The sequence below is a fragment of the Oncorhynchus tshawytscha genome, linkage group LG33 (assembly GCF_018296145.1).
Source record: "Oncorhynchus tshawytscha isolate Ot180627B linkage group LG33, Otsh_v2.0, whole genome shotgun sequence".
NCBI lineage: Eukaryota > Metazoa > Chordata > Actinopteri > Salmoniformes > Salmonidae > Oncorhynchus > Oncorhynchus tshawytscha.
The window spans coordinates 17,491,928-17,518,705 of record NC_056461.1 but is presented as its reverse complement, the minus strand read 5'-3'; the positions used below and the strand labels follow the sequence as shown (position 1 = coordinate 17,518,705).

The 26,778-nt window shown below is 41.1% G+C and overlaps 1 protein-coding gene and 1 pseudogene across 6 annotated transcripts; one reads left to right on the top strand and one right to left on the bottom strand.

Annotated features, from left to right (window-relative positions):
• Positions 1 to 7,485, top strand: part of LOC112230499 — a 39,607-nt pseudogene extending 32,122 nt beyond the window's left edge.
• A 489-nt stretch (positions 7,486 to 7,974) lies between these two features.
• LOC112230917 (E3 ubiquitin-protein ligase RNF165) lies at positions 7,975 to 26,035 on the bottom strand. Of its 6 annotated transcripts, none has more exons than XM_042311209.1 (10): positions 25,838 to 26,035; positions 24,420 to 24,618; positions 17,750 to 17,872; positions 16,677 to 16,972; positions 16,335 to 16,454; positions 15,416 to 15,548; positions 15,011 to 15,115; positions 12,510 to 12,602; positions 12,040 to 12,143; positions 7,975 to 11,812 (listed from the first exon to the last, which is right to left on the bottom strand). In XM_042311209.1, the coding sequence occupies exons 3-10, from the start codon at positions 17,777 to 17,779 to the stop codon at positions 11,695 to 11,697; spliced, it is 999 nt and encodes a 332-aa protein (XP_042167143.1). In that variant the 5' UTR covers positions 17,780 to 17,872; positions 24,420 to 24,618; positions 25,838 to 26,035; the 3' UTR covers positions 7,975 to 11,694. The 6 variants fall into 6 exon arrangements, with proteins under 6 accessions (XP_042167143.1, XP_042167141.1, XP_024253072.2 ...); XM_042311207.1 differs by having other exon boundaries at positions 12,510 to 12,605; positions 25,838 to 26,034; XM_024397304.2 differs by lacking the exon at positions 17,750 to 17,872 and adding an exon at positions 22,474 to 22,565 and having other exon boundaries at positions 12,510 to 12,605; positions 25,838 to 26,029.
• Positions 26,036 to 26,778: the final 743 nt, after the last annotated feature.

The window sequence follows — 26,778 nt, the reverse complement described above, 5'->3', positions numbered from 1 at the left end:
TAATCTCACTCAAATGAATATATTGATGGTAGTTAATGAAGGTTGGGCTACCGGAGCCTTGGGTTTTTACAGTAGGGTACTTTCTATAGTTACACCCTGTCCATGACAAGTGGTCAAACACACTGGGGGGAAGAGGGATATGCTCATAATGCACAGTATTTACATATACTGTCAGGTCCATCATTATTGGCAGCCTTGATAAATATGAGCAAAAAGACAAGAAAATAAATAATACAAATACTGAGCTATATTGTATGCTCCAAAAAGGTGGGAAATTATGTTATTTTATACTAATACAATTGCCCAGAGACAAATATTTTGTTTAACAAGAAATGCAGAAAAATCTCAAAGAATTGGGGTCAAAATTATTGGCACCCCTCTATTCAATATTCTAGCACTCTCCCCCTGCGAGGATAACGACACAGCCTTTTTCGAAAACATTTTATGTGATTGGAAAACACTTTGGGAGAGAGCTTAGACCATTCTTCCATACAGAATCTTTCCAGATCCTTTTTATCCTCTGACTGCTCTCATGGACTCTTACATTCAAACCATTTTGTGGTTAATTAACCGTTTCTGGTTTCAGAGGAAACTATATTGAAAATCAGAAGAATATGCAGAAAAGTACCTCAAATCGATGGTAAAATATGGTAGTGGATCTTTGATGTTATGGGGCTATTCTGCTTCAACTATTCCTGGGGCCCTTGTTAAGGTCAACAGCATCATGAACATTACCAAGTACCAGGACATTTCAGCAAAAAACCTGGTTGCCTCTGCCAGGAGGCTGATACTTGGCAGCAAGTGGATCTTCCAGCAAGACAATAACCCCAAGCATTAATAAAAATCCATAGAAATAAATGATTAATTTACCACAAAATCTACATTTTTCAATGGCCATCTCAGTCTCCCGACTTGACCCATTGAAAACCTGTGGTTTGAATGTAAGAGCAGACTATGGATATCAAGGATCTGGGAAGATTCTGTATGGAAGAATGGTCTAAGATCTCTCCCAAAGTGTTTTCCAATCTCATAAAATATTTTAGAAAAAGGCTGTGTTGTTAACCTTGCAAAGGGAGGGTGCTAGAGTATTAAAAACAGGGGTGCCAACAATTTTAACCCCTATCTTCATGAGATCTTTTTTTAAATTGCTTGTTAAACCAAATCTATTTATCTGAGAAATTGTATTAGTATAAAATAATAAAATGTCAATTTCTTTGCATACAATATAGCTCAGTATTTGTATTTATTTTATGCAGTCTTTTTTGCTCATATTTATCAAGGGTGCCAATAATTATGGACCTGACTGTATTTATATTTTTTTGCATTTTACCACTATGGATTATGGTTGATTTTGTTGATGATTGTCTGGTATTGTCCTACAGATAATGGAATTGTCCTTCAGATTAGTCCTGTACACAGGTATTGCCTTATCCTGACAACATAGAGTTGATTGATGCTTTATCCTAATATAATTACAGCAGTTGTTAAGGCTCCCATTCACTTTAATATGCAAATCCACTTAAAAATGCACTCTAAATTTCTGAAAAGGTTGTCGCTGTGACGAATTGGTCAATGTGTCAGCCACCTTACCTCACACCTAGTCAAATAAGGGTTAATGACTTCGACTAATTGATCATTTATGAATTATAATTTCCCACAGATTATCATGCATAACCTGACCACAGAGAATGTGTCGGAGTTCACCTGTGAGGAATGGCTGTCTAAGACCAAAGGGCACAAGAGGACCATGATATGTGAGATGGCTGCCGTGGTGGAAGAGGAGGAGATGGTGGAGAGCACCACCTACATTATCCTAGTTAAGACCAGCGACATCGGAGGTGGGTCAGACAAACAACACAAAGTCCATGTTCATGTGACTAACCAGGGCCTGTATTCATAAAGCGTCTTAGAGTAAAACATACTGATCTAGGATCGTTTTTGCCTTTTAGATTATAATAAATGGGCAGGGGGGGACCTGATCTTAGAAAAGCAATCCTACTCCGAGTCACTTTATGAATGCAGGCCCAGGTATCAATCTCAAGACTACATTATTCCACTGAACTAAAGCCTAGTCATTATCGTAGTTCCCTGAACCACATTCACATACATTTTCTGTAATCACAGTGTCCCTCACTCTCTATCTTTCACTGCAAATCAACACCATTTATTATACACTGCCCCAGATCCAGCTTAAGTCCTGTTCCTAACTAGCTGGGATGTTTGTTACAGTATATCCTCCTGATTCACTCTGTGGCACAGCGGAGCCTCTTTTCTGCTTGGAGTGATGTGACGCTGCAGCAGAGGTGGAATGCGACATTCCATTTAGACTCATATAGGCTAATGAATGAGATACTACTCTGAAAGCTGTTGCTGGGCTTTGCTCCTTTGCCATACAGTTTTCCACTGCAGAGGAGAGGCAGGCTGCTGATTGACATGATAGAGGAGCTAGGTGTCTGAGCTCACTTCAAAAAGCTCCTCATTCTGCCATTGGCTGCCAGTGTTACTGAAGACATGGCCCTCATCTTCCCACTGAGCCTGTTAAAGTCAAGTTAAGTTAAAGACTTGATGTACACACACACAAACATGCAAGCACATGAGTAACATGTGACTCAGAGGAAACAAGGATTTAATTTGATAAGGTAGTTGGTTAGTTGTTAATAATACGGGACTATTTGAAAGGCAGTTTATGGAAGTAAATATTTTAGTGATTGTATACATTGTCAAGGATGTCTGACAGATGGTGAAGTGATGTCTTGAAAGGCAGAATGTTAGTGGCTAATGGGGAAGATTTACAGAGACCTTTGGGGTGAAATTAGGTTTATATAATCTGTGTTATCGTCTGGCGACGGGGAATGGTTATTGGTGAATAGATTTTTATGAAGGCTGTAGTTTCAGCTGATGGTAAGTTGAGCATTTAAAAAGCAGGCATTTAGGTTTGTAAAAGTATAACAAAGGGGATTCAGTTTGCATGGCCTTAAGCTCGGAGGGTTAACACAGTCTTGTGGTGCCCATGAGACCCGGGTTCGGAGCCCAGTCAGCCACAAAATCACTGCAGCTTTTCATAGAAGTTGGTGACTCTCCTCCCTCTCTCCACAGGCGCAGTCACTGACGCCAACATGAGGATCATTGTGTTTAGGGAGAGCTGTGACACTGGGACCTTGGCTCTGAAATCCAACAAGTTTGATCACAAGCAGACCGACGTGATCCATTTCCCTGATGTGCTCCGCATCGGGGAGCTCTCCAAGGTCCGGGTGTGGCACGACAACTCAGGTCAGCCAATAAGTCATCAGGAATATGATGCCATGACCGGGAGGGGAGCCAATTGCAATCACAGTGAACAAGTCAAAATAAGAAACCTGCATACCTATTGGTTCTATCAAATCAAATGTGATTTGTCACATGCCTCGTAAACAACAACAAGTGTAGACGAACAGTGAAATGCTTACTTACGGGCCCTTCTCAACAAAGTAGAAAGAAAAAGAGAGAAATAATAGAAAAATAATCAGACAAGGAATAAATACACAATGAATAACAATAATTTGGCTATATACAGTGGGGCAAAAAAGTATTTAGTCAGCCACCAATTGTGCAAGTTCTCCCACTTAAAAAGATGAGAGAGGCCTGTAATTTTCATCATAGGTACACTTCAACTATGACAGACAAAATGAGGAAAAAAAATCCAGTAGCAGCTGCATATGTGATGAGTCAAAAGAGTTAGTACAAAAATGGTCAATGCAGATACCTGTTGAGGATCTTGAGTCCCAATTGGGAACCTGCCCTCCCACCGTCAGCTGGAATGTGGCGCATGGAACGCAAAAATATTCTTAAAAATATTTAACCTCCACACATTAACAAGTCCAATAGCTCAAATGAAAGATAAACAACTTGTTTATCTACCCAGCAAGTCAGATTTCCAAAATGTTTTACGGCGAAAACATAGCACATATTTATGTCAAACCACCACCGAAGACACACCGAAGACACAGCTAATTTCCATAGCCAAATTGAACAAAATATGCAATCACCAAACGCAGGATTAAAAGAAAAATCATTTCACTAACCTTTTGAAATCTTCATCAGATGACAGTAATATAACATGTTACACAGTACATTTATGTTTTTTTCAATAATATGCTATATATATCCATACATCTCTGTTTACAATGACGCATTGTTCAGAAAATGCTACTCAAATGTCCGGAGAAATGACGATAGCTCCGGCAGATGCAGTCAGCTAACAAGGAATACACATCATAAACTTTGACTAAATATGCATGTTCTACATATATATATAGAAAGATACACTTCTTCTAAATTCAATCGCTGTGTTACATTTATTTTTAACGTTACAGATTTCGTTCACTATGTAATAATATGAGACGGCACTCAGAAATTAGCATTATGGCTCCTCTATCTCGGAGTCCACAGAAACCCATAATTAACACATAAATATTCCCTTACCTTTGCTGTTCTTCCATCAGAAGACGTGGAAGGGTTTAGACTTACCAAAAACGGCTTTAGTTTTGAAGTCTGTGTCTTTCGGTGATCAAACACGACATATTTCGGTTGAAATGCGGCCAAAAAGTCGAGTGGATGCGCACCAAAACGTCGAAATTACATATTATATGTCGACTAAACTTGTCAAACTATGTTCAGAACCAAGCGTTAGCATGTTATCTAGGTTCACAGCAATCCTGAGGACGATCAGAAACACACGCGTCGTTTAATCAATCTTGGAAGAAAGACATCACCCGAGCAGAGCGCGCATGAGAGTAACCTGTTTTTTCGCGTGACCGAAAGGTTTCGGCCCGCCAAAACTCTCGTGAGCGCGCGATTCTCACAATGAGAAGCCCCATTGAAAGCAGACATCGCGCTGAAGACAGAAACTGTTCCCAGGACTGTAGGTGCTTGGGAAGGGTGGGGGCGATGACGTCAAAGTTGGGCCAACTTTTATGATGACAAGAGAGAGTTTGGGAGAATTAGTGCCCTGAGAGTTCTGCTTTACATAGAGACATAATTTAAATGGTTTTAGAAGCTTTAGAGTGTTTTCTATTCAATAATAATTTTTATATGCATATATTAGCAATTTTTGACAGATTTTTTTTCTGTTTACTATGGGCACGCAATTCCTCCAAAGGGGGCAGTAAATCAGCCCTATCTTTAACAGGTTTTAAATAGTTAACTAATAGTTACCCGGACTAACTATTTATCAGTCTTATGGCTTGGGGGTAGAAGCTGTTCAGGGTCCTGTTGGTTCCAGACTTGTTGCATCTGTACCACTTGCAGTACGGTAGCGGAGAGAACAGTCTATGACTTGGGTGGCTGGAGTCTTTGACAATGTTTAGGGACTTCCTCTAAAACGGCCTGGTATAGAGGTGCTGGATGGCAGGGAGCTGTACGCTCTTCCCTCTGTACCTAAATCTGCATTGTGTATTTATGCACCAACTGTGAACTAGGTCGTTTTTATGATATATTGTTTATCACGCTTGTCTATTTCATACCCTGTCAGTTGTTTCATACTCTACTGATATGTCATGATCAGGGCCTGCTCCAGGGTAGCACATAGAATACATTGATGTAAAAGATGAGGCCCTAGACAAGACGTTCCGTTTCCCATGAGACCGCTCTTTGGCCAAGAATGAGGACGACGGTCAGATCACGAGGGAGTTGGCCTGCGCCAACAACGGCATCCTAGACCTCAACGAGAAGACCTGTAAGATCAGTTGCACACAAGCCTGAGTTCTCTTTAGTAGGGCCAAGTATTTCTCCTGGTAAGGCTATGCAGTCAGGAAGAATTCCTGGCTCTTGTATTTACAGTGTTCCAATCAGATCATGATGAAATTACTATAGTGTACTGTAATCTACTTTGAATCCTATCCTATTGCAATCCTGTCCTCACATAACCCCAGTTTCACATTTTTGTCCTAGCCTTCTAAGCCCTTGATTAGTTGAATCAGGTCTGCAACAAAAATGTCCAACATTGGGGTTATGCAAGGGCTGGACACTGACTGTACTAATGACCTACGTTTGCCTAATGGACTGTTCAAGAGAATTCGGTCCCTCCAGGGCCAAGCTAACGCATTGTGTCTGTACTTTTGTTTGAAAGAATATGAAATTATTACCACCACGGTGGACACAGAGGATGCAGAGACCATCTGGATCGCACTGGAGGGGAAGAAGGGGCAATCAAAATAAATTGTGATGGAGAACTCAAAGAAAAAGAGATTATTGCTGTACGCTGCTCTTGGGCTTGTGTTTATGTAAAGAATAAGAATAAGCAGAAATTATTGGGTTGGAGGGTTCTCTTTTTTTTCTGTTATGCCAGGCAGGCTTAGAATGATCTCACTTGGCAATAAGAGCTCTTTTACAGACTGATGAGTCAGGCCTCTCAACAGTATACTCTGCTCTTATGGAATTCAATCACTAGTAGTAATAAACTCGATAGACATCGCCAGGCATGAAAAGAGATCATAAAATCTAATCCACACCTATTTGTTTCAGATCAAATCATTGCAAAACATATTTAATGAAGCTTGTAATATTCTTTACTGCTTTTCATGCAATGGGTCTTATTTTCATTCAGAGGAAGTTCTCCAAACAGCTGGGTGACATTGCTGGCATCTGCCTGGGCTACACTGCCAAGGATGGGAAGGATGTGAAAGGAGAGGCATTCTGGCATGTGGAGGTCGTCGTCATAGAGAAAGAGCTAAACAACAGGTGAATGACCCCTAGCCTGAACCCATGTACTATATATCAACCATCTGGTGCTTATTCGGTAGGGTACAAAACCCTGCTGCTAGAAATATATTGTGTGGAAACTCACAAGTTCTCCATCTTGTGGAAGAGAGAATCACTCCTTTCATATCCCTCCTGTTCCAGGATCCTATTAATCTGCAACGCCCTGATCCCACTCTACCTGAAGAGGGACGGGTTTGTGACCAAGACCATCGAGAGCTTCGCAAGCAAGGCCGGGAGACTAGTAACCATCAAGTACGATATTATCACGAGCAACGAGAAGGGGGTGGGCACCGATGCCAACGTCTTCATTAGTATCTATGGTTGCAACTGCTGCGGCAGAAGTCCCGCGACCTGTTTGAGCGTGGCCAGACGGACCGCTTCCTGCTGGAGTTGCTGGACTCAGTCCCAGCTGGACTGTGTGGAGGTCACCAAAACGGCCAATGACATCACCATCTTCCTGTGTGGGAAGTGGCTGGACACCAAGAAAGTGGACTGCCAGATCTTCAGGGTCCTCTACCCAAAGTACTAAAGACCTTATTTGGAGAGTTCTCCACTATATCAAGCACTTACTATAAGCCTCGGGGCTCAATTGCACAGCCGAGCAGGAAAGGCCTCACAGTATGTTGGGACCATTTCAACATACCATTTCCAGCATCTTCGTGATGGAGAGATGCAAACTAAGTGGAGTTTGGATGTGAGCAGCCATTTCATTTTCCCATGGACATTTTTTATTGCCTCAATACAGTCATGCTCTCACAAACAGAATTTTTGTATATTTATCACTATATTTTTGAATATGTCATAGTGTGTGTATATATATATATATATATATATTCCAATACTACGTGAGGAAATGGCCTGGACTTGATGGCTAAAACACAAAAGGGTCAAAAGTTCAGGTAACATGATCGTGCCACCATTTTTAAGTACCTATTAGGGATGACATGTTGCAAATTAGGTTTTATAAGTGTATACAGTTTTGTACTGCTTATTCAAAACACTTGTTTCTGAAAACATATTTTTAAAAATGCTTTATCAGATGTGTTCAGCTCCAGGCGAGATTGATTTACTTTGAAGGGAGCCTTGGAAAACAAATCAAAACATGATTGTCAGCATCATCAGGATGGAGATCATGTCTTATTCTCAATGAAAGTATTTTTTGAAAAACATTTAGAGGCATGGCTAGCTGGCCTTCTAGGGACACAAGTTAGCCTCCACTCATGCACACCCATAATACACCTTCCATTTTATCCAATTTATTACAAAAAGAGCACATACAAAAAGGATAATATACAAGCCTTGAAATAAAATTGAAAAAAAAAAGAGAACAGTTTGGGTTTAGCGATGCAACTTTTAAAATCATTATTAGTAGTAATAAATAAAGTACAAAATTCCACCAAATGTGAATCTAACATTTTACACAATACGCTCATCCAGTTCTTCATCAACACACTCATCATTAATGAGCTATTGCTTTAATATTAATGATAAATAGTTCTACTCTCCGATAAAATATCCTATATTGAAAAACATTGCGCAGTCACAGCTAAAACAGCAGATATCTCATACAAAGGTGGCGGTTGCCCTTTCACTGGCACTTTTTGGGATATTTTCTCTTTCCTTCAGTTTTTGTTTGTCAGATGCAAGCAGCAGCAAAATGAATTATTTGTATTATTCTTAGTGTAATCTGCAAATATTTTCACCATATACTTATATACCATCGAGAATATATATATATATCCAAACCTGAGAAATACATGCATTTTTAGTTAGTTTGTGCTTTAAGAGATCCTCTGTTCTTGTTTTCCCTTGAGAGAGGATTGTGAAGGGAAACATTGGATGGGTTCTGAGTGACGGGAGGGATGGACGGTCATTAAAAATAAGGGGAAAGTGAAAGATGGGAATAATTAGTGTAGCGTCGATGAACACAGTGAAACATGCCTCTTTGTAGAAAGGTTTTGGTCAAATATTTCATACATTTTTTATAAAACAAAGTTATTTTAAAGAAATGGTCTGATTAGGTACGATTTAGAGTTTAACAAAAAAAAAGAAGGAGAACAACTGGTTATGTCCAAATACTCCTAAATAGCTGCTTTCATTTCTCTCATAAGGTAATCACAGATATATTTGGTTAGTGAAAGCATTAATATGCCAACCACACCACCGGATGATCCCACACTTCACTTATGGGGGCTGACATATTTATTTTACCTTGCAGGTTGGTCAGTGGTGACCTTAAAAAGAGAAAGGAGGGAATAAGGGAGGAAAGACAACATTATACACTATTTGGACATGGATTTTGGGTAAATGAGTGCGGTTTAAATCATAAGGTAATATCTCTTGACACCTAGAAGCGAGGCACTTGTTGGACTCAAAACTACATGTTTTTCTGGAAAAGAGGTAAGGAGAAATATCCCATGACAAAGACGAGAAGGAACATGCTTCGTAACAGACAGAATGGATAGAAGGATGAGACGCAGAGAGCTGGAAATGACAGAGTATATAATAATGATGATAATACATCTATGTTCGTAAACTGTTATGCCAGTGAGAGGGTTCCCATGTTAAAACTAAGAGTGCAAAATGAGAACGAGGAAAACTATTCAACTAAAAACCATTTCATTTCATTGCAGTTTGTCCACTACGTCACAGCATAGGGGATAAGGGAAAATTGCATTGAATGGAATGTAACCAAGATATCCACAGCACCACATGAGAAGAGCAGGCCAGACAGCTCAGCTCGGGACAGTAAACAGCCGGCTCGGGGAGAGATCAAACAGCAGGGCTTTTTTGTTTAATTTCTTCAGGAAAAATACAACTGCATGCGGAGCATTCCCATTTAAAACAACGCAAAAATGAGGTAAATCATTTTTTGTTATTTCTAAATAAATTGATTAAATTGCAACAAAACAAACTATATCAAATTAAATATGTACCCATGATATCTACAGTTAGTAATAAATTATGATTGTTAAATACTTAAGGCATCTCAACTGACAACACCCTGTGTAAACTATCAAAACATCCCATAGAAAACTCCACTAAAGGAGGAGGCAGTATCAACACTGGCAGTGCACAGGTCAGTAAGGGTCTGTCCCAATCCTTCACAACTAAGTCCACAGGGCAATTCAATTTTTCCTAATGCTTCAATACTCAGTCCACAATGCATATGACAGATAGGTTCTTAAGGATTGGCACTGCTATGTACTGTTTATGCACATTGTTAAACGTCACAGGGCAACAGATCAAAAGGAAAACATAAAATATCAACATTTAAATCCTTCATTTTTTTTTTTTTGTTACAATAAAAAAATGTGTTCTATGACCCTTATTTTGCCCCCCGTCCGTCCGTCCGTCCGTGTGCACTGTGGATACTGCCCCCATCACACAACATTCTACATTGTTGTTCTAGCAATACAGCATAGAAACCAGCATAGCAACAACGAGGGGAGATCTGTCACACAAAAACACAAGTTCAACAACTAAGCTCCTCACTCGGTCCAAAACATTGCGTGTTTATATACCTAAATATACAGAAACCAACGCAAATGCAATACCAAAGAAAGAGGTTGTTGCTATATCTATCATCACATGTGCTTGTTCTTTAGGCAATAAGGTAAACGTCACAATAGGATTCCATTTTGTTTGCCACCAAAAAGGGGCAGGATGAACACACGCTACAGGCCAGGGACAGCCACTGACATGGTGCTCAGTTCTTTTTTCTTTGTTAGTGTTGAGAAAGATAGTCACAGCTCAGATTAACTAAGTCATGCACAGACAACCCCCTCCCCTCCCCTTATAATTTTTTTGTACGCTAACACAACAGCCCAAGCCAACATTGAAACATGCATTTCACTACACTGCTCAGCCATAACGCCTGCGCCAGGAGGGGATGGCACAGAGTCGCTGTTTCCAGGGCAGCTAACCCTCCTGCATACCCAGAATGCCCCACACCTCACCCAGTCACTGCAGTGCATGATGGGGGATTGGGTCTTAATACATTTCTTTTTTGCATTTTTTAAAAGTCCTTATTTGGCTTTGTATTCTACAAGCACTCCAATCAAACCACCGTTAATCTAACTTCTATATTCCCCTTTAACCCTTGATACACACTTGGACCCGCACTTTAAGTTTGTCACGCATGATCACGCATTGGTTAAATACACACTGAAACCCACACACTGGGGCAGAACACACACATTAACCCGTGCTGCAGCAGGTCAAGCGATACCATAACTCTTTTGGTGAAACACTCACTAACCTGTGTATTTACTCAAACACACGCCAACCCATGCATTGGGGCAGGCTGACATGGCAGCGGTGAAATAGTCATATTATGTCCCAACACTGATGACAGCATCAGTCCCAAGCAAATGTACAACTACTGTATTGCTGTGTCTGATACTGCTACTGTACTACCACAAATGATCTGTAGGCAAACATGGCGACAGGGCTTTTACGTGATTGATTTAGATTCCTGTTGTGGCAGAATAAGCAAGGTGTGTGTGTGTGTGTGTGTGGCCAGCTGGCAAGTGGGGTAGTGTGTTTTTCACTCAGTACATTAATGTCATGGCTTTAAGAACATGCTACAAAGACACAGGAAACAGGACACACACCTGCCTCCCCTACCTACAACAACACGACGGCAACAACACCCCACCTCCAGCAAGCAACTAGTAAACCCTGTGTATGTGTGTGTGTGTGTGTGTGTGTGTCTTTTTGCCGGGGATGTGCTTTTATTGAGAGAGAGAAAGAGAGAGAGACTCCATTCTCTCATGCAGTAAGTAATCCTGGATTGGCTCAGTAAAGCGTGAGTCAGAGGGTGATGTCACATGACGTCTGGAGACATTTGGCAAGCACCCGTGTGAGGAGGGACCAGGGCCTGGGTAGATGGGAGCAGGAAACACTCCAGGGTGATTGACAGCAGCCAGGCCGTCAGGCTTCACCCCCGGGCCATCAGCTGTCAGGATGGAGCTGCGTCTCGATGTCCACGCGGCAGATTGGACACTTTCTGCTGGTCGCCAGCCACTGGTCCACACAGCCCTGGTGGAAGAGGTGCATGCAGGGTAACCGCCTGGATGGGTGAGGGGGAGAAAAGGAGGAAGATAAATCGTCTGGTCATCAATTCACATATATTGAAAGAAAGAAATATACGGTATACACATCACACTGGTTCAGGATATTTGATATGCTCCCAAAGGTTATTGATTGACGAGACGCAGAAATGGACACAACAAATCACCTTTGGGAGCATATCAGTTGCAGCCTACTCATTATTCAGAGGGTCCTGACAGTCATTACCTGACATCCTCTGCGTCCTCCAGCATCGACAGGCAGATGGTACATTTCTCATCCACGTCAGTCTCCTCGTCTTTCTCACCAATCTTCATATCCAGAGGCTTCCTCTGTGGACCAATCGAATGACATATCCAGACTATAATCAAATGGGGTCATCAGTGCTCAAGAGTTTTTAAAAAGAGACAAAAGGTTTCAGAAGTAAGCGACATTGCTTTAAAAATTGTATTTTTTATTTTTTACTTTGTTTGTATACAGAACCATAATCATACCACACAGAATGCTAACCTGTGCTTGTGTATCTATGATGAGTTTGTATGTATCTATGATGATTTGGAATCATGCTTTAGTGGTGAGGTAGGCCTGTCTGAGACTTGTAAAGCCCACAGACCTTGAGGATGTCTTCTTGGTCGAAGACATTTGCAATATAGCTCCACTTCTGTGTATACTTGTAGCTGAAAGAGCTGTCTCCTCACCTTCTTGTATTTGTGTGGGAAGGTGAATCTCTCTATGGTGGTCTGAACTGCTCCTCTACTGACACTTCCCAGCCTGTCTTCAAGCTGCAACAGCTCCTAGGGCACAGGAGAACAAGGCTTTAGACAGAACTTCACGAGGCATTTGCAATTACAAGTCCACTGGTAACGGGATATAGAACAGATAAGGCATTGCCGTTAAAGCTAAATTGTTAAACATGTATAGTACACATTAGAGGTCGACCGATTAATTGGAATGACCGATTAATTAGGGCCAATTTCAAGTTTTCATAACAATCGGAAACTGGTATTTATGGAAACCGATTTGGCCGTTTTTTAAATATTTTTTTAACCTTTATTATCCTTTATTTAACTAGGCAAGTCAGTTAAGAACACATTCTTATTTTCAATGACGGCCTAGGACCGGTGGGTTAACTGCCTTGTTCAGGGGCAGAATGACAGATTTTTACCTTGTCAGCTCAGGGATTCAATCTTGCAACCTTACAGTTAACTAGTCCAACGCTCTAACCACCTGATTAGATTGCACTCCACGAGGAGACTGCCTGTTACGCGAATGCAGTAAGAAGCCAAGGTAAGTTGCTAGCTAACATTAAACTTATAAAAAACAATCAATCAATCATAATCACTAGTTATCATCAACCATGTGAAGTTATTACTAGTTTATCTAGCGTGTCCTGCGTTGCATATAATCGATGCGGTGCGTATTCGCGAAAAAGGACTGTCTTGCTCCAATGTGTACCTAACCATAAACATCAATGCCTTTCTTAAAATCAATACACAAGTATATATTTTTAAACCTGCATATTTAGTTAATATTGCCTGCTAACCTGGCTTGTTGCGAACTCTGTGAAGACTATTTCTTCCGAACAAAGACAGCCAACTTCGCCAAAAGGGGGATGATTTAACAAAAGCGCATTTGCGAAAAAAGCATAATTGTTGCACGACAGTACCTAACCCTAAACATCAATGCCTTTCTTAAAATCAATACACAGAAGTATATATTTTTAAACCTGCATATTTTGCTAAAAGAAATCCAGGTTAGCAGGCAAATTAACCAGGTGAAATTGTGTCACTTCTCTTGCGTTCATTGCACGCAGAGTCAGTGTATATGCAACAGTTTGGGCCGCCTAATTTGCCAGAATTTTACGTAATTATGACATGAAATTGAAGGTTGTGCAATGTAACAGGAATATTTAGACTTATGGATGCCACCCGTTAGATAAAATAACGGGTTAGATAAAATACGGAACGATATTTCACTGAAAGAAAAAACGTCTTGTTTTCGAGATGATAGTTTCCGGATTCAACCATATTAATGACATAAGGTTCGTATTTCTGTGTGTTATTATGTTATAATTAAGTCTATGATTTGATAGAGCAGTCTGACTGAGCGATGGTAGGCACCAGCAGGCTCATAAGCATTCATTCAAACGGCACTTTCATGCGTTTTGCCAGCAGCTCGTCGCTGTGCTTCAAGCATTGAGCTGTTTATGACTTCAAGCCTATCAACTCCCGAGATTAGGCTGGTGTAACCGATGTGAAATGGCTAGCTAGTTAGCGGGGTGCGCGCTAATAGCGTTTCAAACGTCACTCGCTCTGAGACTTGGAGTGGTTGTTCCCCTTGCTCTGCAAGGGCAGCGGCTTTTGTGGAGCGATGGGTAACGATGCTTCGAGGGAGGCTGTTGTCGATGTGTTCCTGTTTCAAGCCCATGTAGGGGCGAGGAGAGGGATGGAAGCTATACTGTTACACTGGCAATACTAAAGTGCCTATAAGAACATCCAATAGTCAAAGGTATATGAAATACAAATCGTATAGAGAGAAATTGTCCTATAATAACTACAACCTAAAATTTCTTACCTGGGAATATTGAAGACTCCTGTTAAAAGGAACCACCAGCTTTCATATGTTCTCATGTTCTGAGCAAGGAACTTAAACGTTAGCTTTTTTACATGGCACATATTGCACTTTTACTTTCTTCTCCAACACTTTGTTTTTGTATTATTTAAACCAAATTGAACATGTTTCATTATTTATTTGAGACTAAATAGATTTTTATTTATGTATTATATTAAGTTAAAATAAAAGTGTTAATTCAGTATTGTTGTAGTTGTCATTGTTACAAATATATATTTTTTACATCCTGTGCACCTACGGCTTTTTTTGGTCCTCCAAAAATCGGTATCGCCGTTGAAAAATCATAATCGGAACCTCTAGTTCCAACATTTTGTTGTATTATATTAAGTTATAATAAGTGTTAATTTAGTATTGTAATTGTCATTATTACAAATAAAAAAGTCAATAAAAATCGGCTGATTTATCGGTATCGGCGTTTATTTGGGTCCTCCAATAATCGGTATCGGTGTTGAAAAATCATAATCGGTCGACCTCTAGTACACATGTATAACACTAGTAACAACAAATATAGAATACAGCTATAGGTAAAACAGAATGTGGTAGGATACATCTAGAGATGGACGTTTACCTCATAGCTCTCTCGTACAGCCGAAGCGTGGCGTGAGGGGTTGAGGCTCTGTAGAGCCAGCAGGTGTAGCTGGGGGTATGGATAGTTTCTGATCTCGTGTACAACCTGTCAAAAAAACCACACAAAACACTTTAGTCATTCACAGAACATCGTAAGATATGACCGAAACATACAGCACGGGACAGAAGTCAAGCAAAAACCTAAACCTAATAAAACAGCGAGACACCAAACAAAAGATGTTAACAGAGACAGACAGACAAACCACCAACATAGACCCCAAAACAGGCAGCAACACAGTCTAAAAAAAAGCTAAAGCATAGATCTACAAAGACACTGAACAATAAAGATAGACATAAAACAACAACAAAGCAGAGACAGACCAAAACAGCCAAGTCATTGATGTACCACTTGAGTAGAAGTCGTGTTCCTGGGAAAGTGGTGCATTCTGGGGGATGCCGCCAGGTAATGCTGATAGTGCTGTGGAAGCTGCTGGAGCTGGTACTGATGGTGAGAGAGGCCAGCGTCCACACTGAGGTCCCTACGAACAGAGGGACAGTGAGCGACCTCGATTAACATCAACACAGAATATGAAGGCGTTTACAGACAGGCTGCGATAAATAGCAATTGAACCGCAAGAACATCGGCCTACTGTTTGTAGAGACCAGGTCCCGGTTGTTGTCAGCTCGAATGTTGTCATTAAAACATTGTTTGATTGGTTGACAAGATTAACTCTGCTCATTGGTCAACCATGCACAGCGGCCGCTCAATAAATCTAATTTCATATTTTGGCACCTCGAGCACCGGGCTAGCAGTGCAGCTCATGGTAGAGAACCGCTTCTGTAAAATGCCTGATGAACAATTATCAAATCAAACTTTATCGGTCGCATATGTACTATATGAGTGAGAGAAAATAGATTGTATTCACTTGGCTGAATGACAGAGATAAAGATAAAAAGTGCTCATGTTACTAGCTCCTTACAATGCAGTAAAATGTCAAACACTTAAAATGTAAAGTGGAAGAAAATACAAAAAAAATAAAAGAAAATAAATAAATCAAGAATGGCAGGACAGTTGAGCTATGATCTATGGTCAGTTTAGCATTTACCTCCCCAATTGTTAAGGTTGGGATTTGGAATGGGTATGCTAATAATAGATCCGTTCTTATGAGTAACTACCCAAAGCCATAAACACTCCCGAGGTGCTCCCTACATGCAGGTGGAGAGACACCTAAATCAACAAACACACTAATGCCTGACAGACGCGGCGGTGGAACAATGACTTAACGTCTCCATGGTTCCCGGTTTAATTTCAAACAGTGACTCACCAGTCTGTGCCCTCGGCCAGGTAGCGCGGCTGCTGGCTGATTGGCTGGGGGACGTGGAGGGGAGGGGTGTAGTCATATCCCGAGCGGAGCCTGTTCAGAGGAACGCGCTCCTGTGTTCGCCTGCACGGAGGAGGCATTTACATCCATTAGCATTTGGAAATTGGAGGGGCTGTAGTGCTCTAATGTCTGTTCGTGTGTGTGTGTGTGTGTGTGAGATAGAGCGAGAAAGAAGGAGCGATAAAGTGTATCAAAGTGTGTGTCTTAATGAGCATCCAAGAGTGTGTTTAACTGAGCATGTCAAAGTGTCTTGGAGAGTGAGCTTAAAAAAGTGTGTGGTCATACCGGGAGTGTGGGAGGATCCTGCGGTGCTGCGCCTCTAGAAGCTGCTGCTGGATGAGGTATTGCTGGTGTAAGGCCTGAGGTAGAAACGGAGGCCCCTGGACGTCCTGGAACTGAGGGGGGGCCGGCAGGGCCGGAGATTGGTGGGGGGCTGGGGACAGGTGAGGGGCCAGGCCAGTCTGGGGGCTGGCTGGCATGGCCCAGGGGGAACTCTGCTGAGATGGGAGCCTGGGGGGCCGCCAGGTTAAAATGTCGGCAGGAGGTAGCATGGCTGTGCTGATGCCTGGTGAAGTGTGCTCCTGCGGGAGACAAGCGCACCCAATCAGGATTTAGAGGAAGTAGGCCTCAACCAATCAAGACAAGACCGAAAAGTCACTCAGCCAATCAGACGATAGAGAATCACACCAACCCGGAGAATAGACAGACAGAGTGATCAACCAAGACAAGAGAACACTCACCCAATCAAAGAAGACGCCAGAGAGAGTAGAAAGATTGAGTGATCACACCAATCACAGACAGACAGTGAACAGCCAAACAGATAGAGGGAGTCAGTCACACTCAATTAAACATCACACAGAACTACACAGACATTTTACATTACACTTTAGTCATTAAGCAGATGCTATTATCCAGAGCGACTTACATAAGCAATTATAGTTAAGTGTATTACTTGTCACATCAAAACAGATCTTTCACCTAATTGGCTCGGGGGATTTGAACCAGCGACATTTCAGTTACTGTCCCAATGCTCTTAACCGCTATGCTACCTGCCGGCCACAGACCGATCTAATGATCGATCTAAATCAGACAAACAATCTGACAACAGACAGGAGACGTACAAATCATTCTCAGACAGAAACCAAAACCACGCACACAGAGTTTTAACCAACCGTCAGGACACAATCGTAAAAACACATTCAGAAACAAACTGACAACACACACACGAGATCACTCACACACAGTCATACAGATCAATCATACACAGAGAGAAAACAGAAAGTGGCCTCACCCAGGAAGAAAACACAAAACAGATGAAAGAGCAGATGAAGAACAGACAAAGTGGAGCGACCTCTAACCTTCAGAGAGAGCCAAACTATCCAGCTCATATCCTGCCGTTCTACAGAGTCAGCTGGGAGTGAAGGGGTTCATTGGGCACCGACCGACTGGCCTTTAGTTTGATTTGGACTTCAAGCAGGTCTCTGATAATATCAGCTAAGTTTGATTTCAAGGTTTGATGAGGACTTTTGCTTAAGTAGGTTTGTATAAAAGTTATAAATAAGTTCTCTGGGTTTAATTGCACCTTGAATGAACACATATTTTCATATGGTACGGAGTTCCAGTGTATGAGAATGTTTAACGTGATGTGGCGGTACATATTTTCAACATGCTACTTATTCACAAGGAAAACAGCCACAGTCTACCCGTCTCTCCAGCTGTGAGATGTAACTGCAGTATTACCATCAGCCCTTTGAACACTAGGCCTATAGGCCTCTCTCATTATGGAGCCTGGCATTATGGGATCAACTGATAGATCCACCAGCCACCTGGGGTGCGACTCAATAGTCTAAAGTGGGGTCCTCTCCTTGTCTCATTTTCTTATATCTTCGCTGATCTGGAAAGACAAGGCAGGTGAACACAACATGGCAGATAGACATGCCAAAATTGCTTTCACTTGTCCAGGGTTGCCAGTTTCCCGATGGAACTTAAGCTTACAAGTTTTTTAATGATGCATCTTTCCAACGGCCCGAAGACGTAACAATCGTTCCCCAAAACACCACGAAGAAAGAAAGGTCGCTAAGTGCGTGGTTGGAGGGTGTTTCTATACCGATAAGATCGAAAGAAAGGAAATTATAGCTTAACAGAGGGATCAGCTCCTAGAGAGATATTACCACCTACGGCTGCATATATTGAGGTGGCTTATTCTAATGCTTACCCAATAAAAATTCGCAAAATCACCTACTTGGCACATCATTGCCCGCATTTTAGGCTACACATCATGAAATATATTGAGACAAATTACAGAAAGTAGCCTACAAGTAGCAAAAGAAAACACAATTGAACATTACATGTATTTCAATATGATTGAATAAATAGGCTTATAGCCCACTGTTTATATTTTAATGCAGTCATCTTGGTTTTCATTTGATGCATCTTTTAATATGTCGCTTGTTTGTATCAATTGCAAAGACAGTGGCAACTTTGTATTTGTAGTCAACTTTACTCTGAAGTTATCGGCGGTCAGAGACGGATAACCTAAGTGATTCTATGTTTAGCGGACATCTGTGTATGAAGTGATGCGGGAGGGCATGTTTTTTTTTAAACGCATTTAGCGCTCTACAAGTGGTCTGAGGCAGGCGTTAGATTACGTGCATTTAAGTGCAACGTCAATAACAATGGTTTTGGGAAACAGCCCGAAGATTTAACGACGCTCCAACGAAGGTTCTAATGAAGAACTTAAGATCCTTTTGGGAAACCGTCCTTCACACAAATCTGAAAGAGAACTGGGCTAGAAGGAAAGGACACAAGAGGAAGCCAATACAGACAATTAGACTATTGAGGTGCAGACCTGTAGCTAATCCTACACTTCCATCTGAGGCAAGCTGCTGCTGATATATTCCCCATGTATCACCCCCGGGTTAATGCCGCCTCTCGGTCTGTCTCTCTGTTCCTCAAAGGAGGAGTTGTGAAGCGCTGGCCAACCTGCTGAATCAGCATACTGCTGGATCGCAGCCAAACAATCAATATCCATTACACACAGAAGGGAGGTGAGGAGGGGGAGGCAGCTGCTCCTTCAGCCCCCGTTATAGCCCCCCAGCTGTCTGGGCCGGGGAGCAGACTCCAAGGCCTAGTTTATTCAGCAAGCAGGTTATTCCTCACAAAACAAGAACAAAAAAGCCAAAGTATTTTTTTAAAATGTACTCCATAGAAGGGTCCTTCAGAGGAAGTCTAGTTGACATCTAGGTGACATTTGTTCAACTTGTATATGCCCTTAGAGTATATTATGTTCAACAATGTATTGAAAAAATAGCCAAATGAAAAATTGTATATTTTCAATATTCATGTTATTTTACAATATTCATAAATGAACATAAGAAAATTGTGATTGAAATCAAAATACTACTTAGATTACAGAGCAAGCGGAAAAGCTTCATATGACATGAATTCTTGCTTTGTAGCACCTACCGGATGAAACAATATAGTCTTAAAGGAGGCCAGAGCATGGCCAAAATGTCACAAATATTCCAACTTCAATTAATTATTTCTCAATTAAGCTTTAAGATACAACATGTAACATGTATGTCAACAATCCTTCCTCCAAAGGACCCTTCTATGGAATACATTGTGAAAATCCCCAAAGTCATGTTCTTTTTTTGTTATAGTTTTGTGAGGAATCACCCAAGCTGTGTGCTTTGACTATTATTGTGATAATAAAACGATACTACTGACCTCCATAAATTATAAAGAATGGCTCATAAAACAGCTATGCAACTTCGTTCTAATTTGATGGAGAGACGAGAGGGTTTAATCATTATCTTTACTGTTCAGAGGGGAATTTCAAGTAGCACTGCCTCTGTAAAGATTATGATAAGCAGAGGTGTACTTGATACTTTTAGCTGATAGTTGAATTACATTGTGTAACCAATTCAAGTGACAAATGTATTTATCTGATAGTGGTTGGACTATTTAAATTACAACCCGAAAAAGGTTACTTCAGATCAACTCAAAATTGTATAATCCCCCCCCCCTCTACATCATAGCCTACGTAATTCAAAGGAGTTTGAATGTTCTAGTCACAAACCAAGATGACATATTCTGCTTGGTTGTTCTTTTGCTACAGTATATATTGCCCTGAGACACAGGAAACCCAGTGAACCTCAGCCATAAGAGGAGAAATTGTGTTGGCTGGCTGAGGAAGTAGAGCGGAAAAAAAACTGTTGGCTTCTGGCTTTGGTGGAACAGAGGATGCCATTTCAAAGCATTTTCACTCCGTTCTGACGGAATGCTTTACATTTATGTTATTTTACAATATTCATAAATGTAAGAAAACTGGGATTGAAATCCAAATGCTACTTATATTACAGAACTCAATAACAAACGGTTAAACTGACCCCAGTAACAAAGGAGAAACATGATCATACATTTTATTAGATTTGGATATAACAATATCTCATGGTGGATGTGTCCTAAGATGACAGGGTTGTCCCCAGTATTTTTTAACAAGGTGTTGCTGCTGAGAAGGGGGACATTGCCCCCCTTTGGACTCAAGATTGTTTCATTTTTGAACACCTGTCACAAGGTGTGCGAGCACCCCTCTTACATTCCTTGGAGAGAACCCTTGATGATTCTAATCATAAATTGACCATGAAGTAGCCTACTAAATCCACCTTATTTGGCACACATTGCACCACTGACAGACTGAGCAGCATACAGCCTCTATAGCCTATTATTGACTGTCTGTCTGCTCATACCTCTGTACTGAGCTCAGGCTGCAAATCTCCTGACTGGTGCATATCTGTGCTCAGACCCTCCAGAGCTGCACTCACACACCCAGCCCCTCCCTCATGGTGCGGCTGCGGCATAGCTCCCCCTCTTGACTGACAAGCCTGTAGCCCTGCCCATCCATGAATGCAGCAGTCTGACGTCCAACCCGGCTGTCTCTGCAGCTTTATAATCACTGCTACTACTCCCCCCAACATAATCCCCATCTACAATACACACCCCATTCCCTCGGCAGCATAAGCATCCCATTACTTTACAGTGCACAAATAGAGGGGTGAAGAGGTAATGTGTAGGCTAATCAGTGCAGTAGCTATCAACCAATCATGAAGGATTTAGTACCTAGGTCTATCTGATGTAATGGCATGTAATGTGCCCAAGTGCAGGGTTTAGTAGGAAATTGGAAACTGGTTTGAGGGGGTAGCTAAGAAACACCTTATGTTTTACATATAAATAACCCTAAGTATCAAAAGATTCATAACTCATTATGGATGTAGGTGTCCGGTGCATACTAAAGTATAGTAAGATAAGGTGCACATATCAATTCTAGTGATTTGTGTATTATTTCATCACATGATTAGAATACACATGTAAAGTCTAAAGTGGTTGCTTGCATGGAACACTACAGTAGGGTTGAATAATTTGTAATTGACTGACGAATATGACCTTGTAAGCGTTTGAAGAACAAGGCGGTGACAATAACCTTTACCTGTGTGCGCTAGGTAGGAAAGCTATAAACCTTAGCCAGATACCTTAGGTTTTTTGGTACAAGAAACTGTCATAGAAAGCCTCTTTTCCCAAAAACATGAGATAACCATTAAACGAGGGCAGTTGACTATGCACAAAAAGTGCTCTGCAGCATCATTGCAGACTTTTATTTAATTGGTCATGTGTAGACCAAATTTAACACAATCTAGCCTAAATTTATCTCATCAACAAATAGGCCCTAATAGGCCTACATAAAAGCTGTTTTACCTTTTCCTTGTACAAATATTTGCCCATTTTCAAATTGCACTTAAATCAGATCCAACTTAGTCTGTGTATAAAACTGATACAACCACCGAAGTCTGCTTAAGACACTCTCCAAAAGGTAAAACAAGGCAACTCAAGAGATTTTATGCTTTTGTCACAGATTTATACAGACTTAGGGTTGATGCAATGTCTTTTACTGCAAAGTGTATTGAGCTGTCTTTTACTGCAAAGTGTATTGAGCTGTTCAAATGCATTTTAAATACAGTATCATTCATTGTATAAAGTTGTTTTGCTAATTGAGTTCAGTTTGATGCTGATTGGTCTAGCTCACCTGAACAGCTAGGTGTCATTCCATATTGAAGCAAGAGAGAATTATGCATCTAAGTGTATATGTCAAGGTAAAGACATCACTTGTTCCTTCCGCTGTGGTGTTGTCAAAGTAAAGGTTTCACTTGCTAGTTTTGAGATACAGGTAAGTCTATCTATTTGCTAGTTTATATAGCAAATATAACAATTAAAATGCTTTATGTTGACCAACTCAGTCTGTACAGTTATTGAATGGCTGGTGCCACATGTCAAAACTCTATTCAAGAACACCAAAGTAAACAGAACCGGCATAACCTCCATAGCATTTAAATCAGTGTTTTATGTTGGGTGTCATGTAGAGGAACTTCAAGGTGTGTAATTCAGCTTCATAACACTCAATCTCCCGTCCTGGTCACTTTCTGAAAGACACTAATTCAAGATTCATTATTTTGCAAAAGATTCAATGCCAAATTCATCCGTTGCTTGCGACATATGGTGCATATACGGAATAACACTTCTGTAACCAGATTACAACAATCTTTAAAAAACAAACCGAGACTGGCAAAAAAGGGTGAAAGGAAGAAACAGATATTTTGCTCACTATTACAGTAAACAACCAATGTGTTCAGCTGACAAGAGTCAAATACAGATGGAATGTGTATTGATTGGGGGGGTGACTATGGTTCCAACATTAATCCCTGCCTCCCATGTCTCAGTCAAAATATATTTTCCCAGTAGGACCAAGCGATTTGACTGTCCCTAATCCTATGATTGGGAGTGGGGAGAGAGCAGCACCTTGAAGTGCCTCCGCAAGAGAGATGAGAGCACAGAGAGAGAGAGAGGGGGGGGACTGCCTTAGTGATGGTGGTGGTGGGGACACACACATGGAAATCAGCAAAAAGCACACTGAAGGTTAGGAAAAATACTACAAGTCTTTATTGGAAAATATTAGTATGTGTGGCACTGTGTGATAATAGTAATAATAATATAACAACATGCAAATAAAGACCAAAGGCAAGGCCCGACCATGCTCTGTAGGATTAACAGAACAGAAGCAGCATCCAATGAGTAGATGTGTATGCTACAGCACATTTCAGTACAGCAGTGACATCTCTACACCAAGATTACATTGGAATCTGCTGTTCAATGTGAAAACATAAAAGTAATAAAAAATGATCATGCATTAGGTTCTAATACAAGAACATAAGGTAGAGAAACCACATCCAAAGAATAAAGACATTTTGAATCTAAAAGGAGTTCTACAGCAGTGCAGGATATACACATCCCTGTAAAATGGATAGCATTCTGTAGAGGTGTTGAGACTGGAGAATTTAGCATGATTGTGGATCACAAAAGGAATATTAAAAAGCAAGTCAAGTCTCGAGTCTCGAAGCCGATTCGCTGTGACAGACTAAATGGGTTCGTTCAATTAGATGAGACAAAGGCTCGTACACACATATAGGATTACGGCTGGCCGTTTAGCCACCAGAACAGGTGCATGGACCATCAAAGGTGGCAATTTAGGATCATTTGGGGAAAGGGCAAATTAGAATGCAGATTTATTGCAGCCAGTTGTCCAATTGGTTATTTGTGATTAGGATGATAGCATTTGGAAGGGGGAATGAATGTGATTTGTTTCAAACAGGCTATCAGGTCCAATTGACAAATGCAAGTTGGTACAATGCACCTTAGATTCAAGAGGGATGACTGGAGACAGCTATCCACAAGTTTGATCAAGCCGGGCTATAATCTAATCGAGGGGCCAAGGGGTCAAAATGTATCCACTTTACAGAAATTTACAGCAGAATGTAGTCTATCCACACTGAATGGGAGAATCACAATGACATTTTGTAGTAATAGGTCTAAGGCTACAATGGGTTATTTACTAAAGAGCAACATGACAGTTTAAATAAAGACAAAACTGTTTTCTAGAGAAGGTGTTATTCTTTAGTCTGTTACACAGAAGGATACGGTATGAGTGGGAGAACTCGGGTTTTAATGCCAATGTCGTCTTCAGATGGAAATAGGAAATGAGGAAGAAGGGGTTCACAATACAGCTAGATGCAGAGAACAGGCAGAGGCTACGGCAGACAGCAGCAGATGATCGTTAGCAACACAATGGAAGGGGACAAAGGTCTGAGAAATGCGGAATGTAGCGCCAGCCTCGATACTATGGAACAGGAAAAAAGAACACAAATAAAAGCACAATGAAATCATTGGTGCTAATGCATGTCTCTTAAAATGCACGTTCATATGATTATTATTACATGATTAGTATAGCCTTTGACTGCATATCGAGGATGTTTACTTATTTGGGCCGCTTTGGCTAGTATGGTGTTTGCAATCGAGCGAAACAAAAGGCAATCAGTTGTGCTCTTGTTTTTCTTGGAATATATAACGTTAGCTCAAAACTAGACATGGGGTTTGGTTTCGGGTTTGAGAGAAGAAAAAAACAATTTACAAAGCTACGGGATAGCGTTTCTGACCGTACTATAGTTGACTAAGAAGAAAACGCGTCACTAGACTGCAGTGCATTTTAAAACGCCGAACGTCAGCCAACCAGCTCAGATTGATTGAACGTGGCAGTCGTTTTCGGGAGTTAATTGCATAATGAAAATGTATATAAATGAGGGATTTAGGCCGATTTAAAGTACAGCCTCTGCCAATAACATTAAGCTACCTACACCAAATAGTTCGCTGAAGTCAACTAATCCCACACAGCACACACTGACACGATATTGTCACTCGCCAAAAACCAATACATAAGGGTAAACAATTGATGCCACTGATGTGATGCTCGACCAGAGTAAATACAACAGCCAGTTAATGTATTAGTCGACGGTGTAAAACATACATTTACAGTTAGAGTACTGTAGGCCAAATTGGTAGAAACGACTCCGCTAGTTATATCCTACTGTACAGTTAGTAAGAAAATGTACTATTCTACTGATGGTCCTTGCGCGTCTATCAGCCTAATAGTAAGGCTGGCTCAGCCAGGGTGGCCCATACCACATAAACTAGCGGTGTTGGCTGGCTAGCTGCCATTTTGCTTCGTTAGTTAGCTTGACAGGATAACGTTTGGCTTTGACAATAAGAATTGCAAGCTAGAAAGGATTGCAAACATTGCGCATTCGTTAGTTACATCAGGTACACAAGTTGATTATTTCGTTTGACCTTGTTCGATTGGTTAACCTTTAACGTTACTGCAAACCCAGATTTTAGTCGCTCGAGCGAAGTTGAGCTAGCAGGCTGGCTAGCTAAGCAGCTAACGTTAGCTGGCTGGCTAACATTATTAGCTTGGCCTCTGGCACTGCAGCTGGCTTTAATATTTACATCATACAGGAACGAGAAAATACCTAAAAAATGACATAATAAATACATTACTTTACCTCTATTTCTTACAGAGCCAAATACGGGAAGAACCAAATATCCGACATGTACTAACACCATCCTGGGTCCTTTGTTGTATCGCAAGCCTGTGAGACAGATGGTCCATGGAAATGGTCCCTTCCAATCCCTGCACATTCAAACGGACAAGCTGCTCAGCTGCCTGGCATACAAAGACAGAACGAACCAATCAATGAACACCTCTCTTAGTAAGCCTCTTCCTGTGGCACACGGGACAGCCAATCAAATCAGCGACTTGCGTTTTGCGAATTACAAAGAGGTGGTAATGTCCGTCTTCTGGACATCCATCCAGTGTTGCATATCATTGAATTTCTTTCATACCAATACACGATGCTGCTAAAAATGTACACATTGTGTCATGTTCCTATATGTACTCCAGGACATTTTTTTTGTTGAAGGCCTATTATTTGAAAGAAGGATACTGTCATGCCATGGTGTCCTGCCTAGACTCTCCAGTCTGCACCACCAGAGTTAAGACAGGAGCTGAGCAAGTCTGACATGGGAACAGATGGAGAGGGGAGGTAGAGGGGGTCACTACACTCAATCACTCTCTACTCAGTGGCAACCCTTATACCGCCTAGCCTACCCACCACTATAATCCCCTATGGTCTTGCACAAAGGACCCTGAGCTCTATACTGCACCCCCGCGGTCCGATTGTCGATGCCTTTATGGAGGTCATGCTCCAGCCACAGATATAACCTAATTTACCTTTTAGTTTCATATCATATTGACTGAGAGACTGACCAACACTCTTTGACATCCCCACTATCAAATTGACCCTTTACTTAGTGTGACAAGTAATCACAATGGTCATATTGATCAAATCAGGAGCAAAAAATGGAAAACCATTCCTATGCATTGTTGCCCAGATAAATCAGACACCAGTTGAGAGATTTGGTTAATTTTGGTAATATGAATATT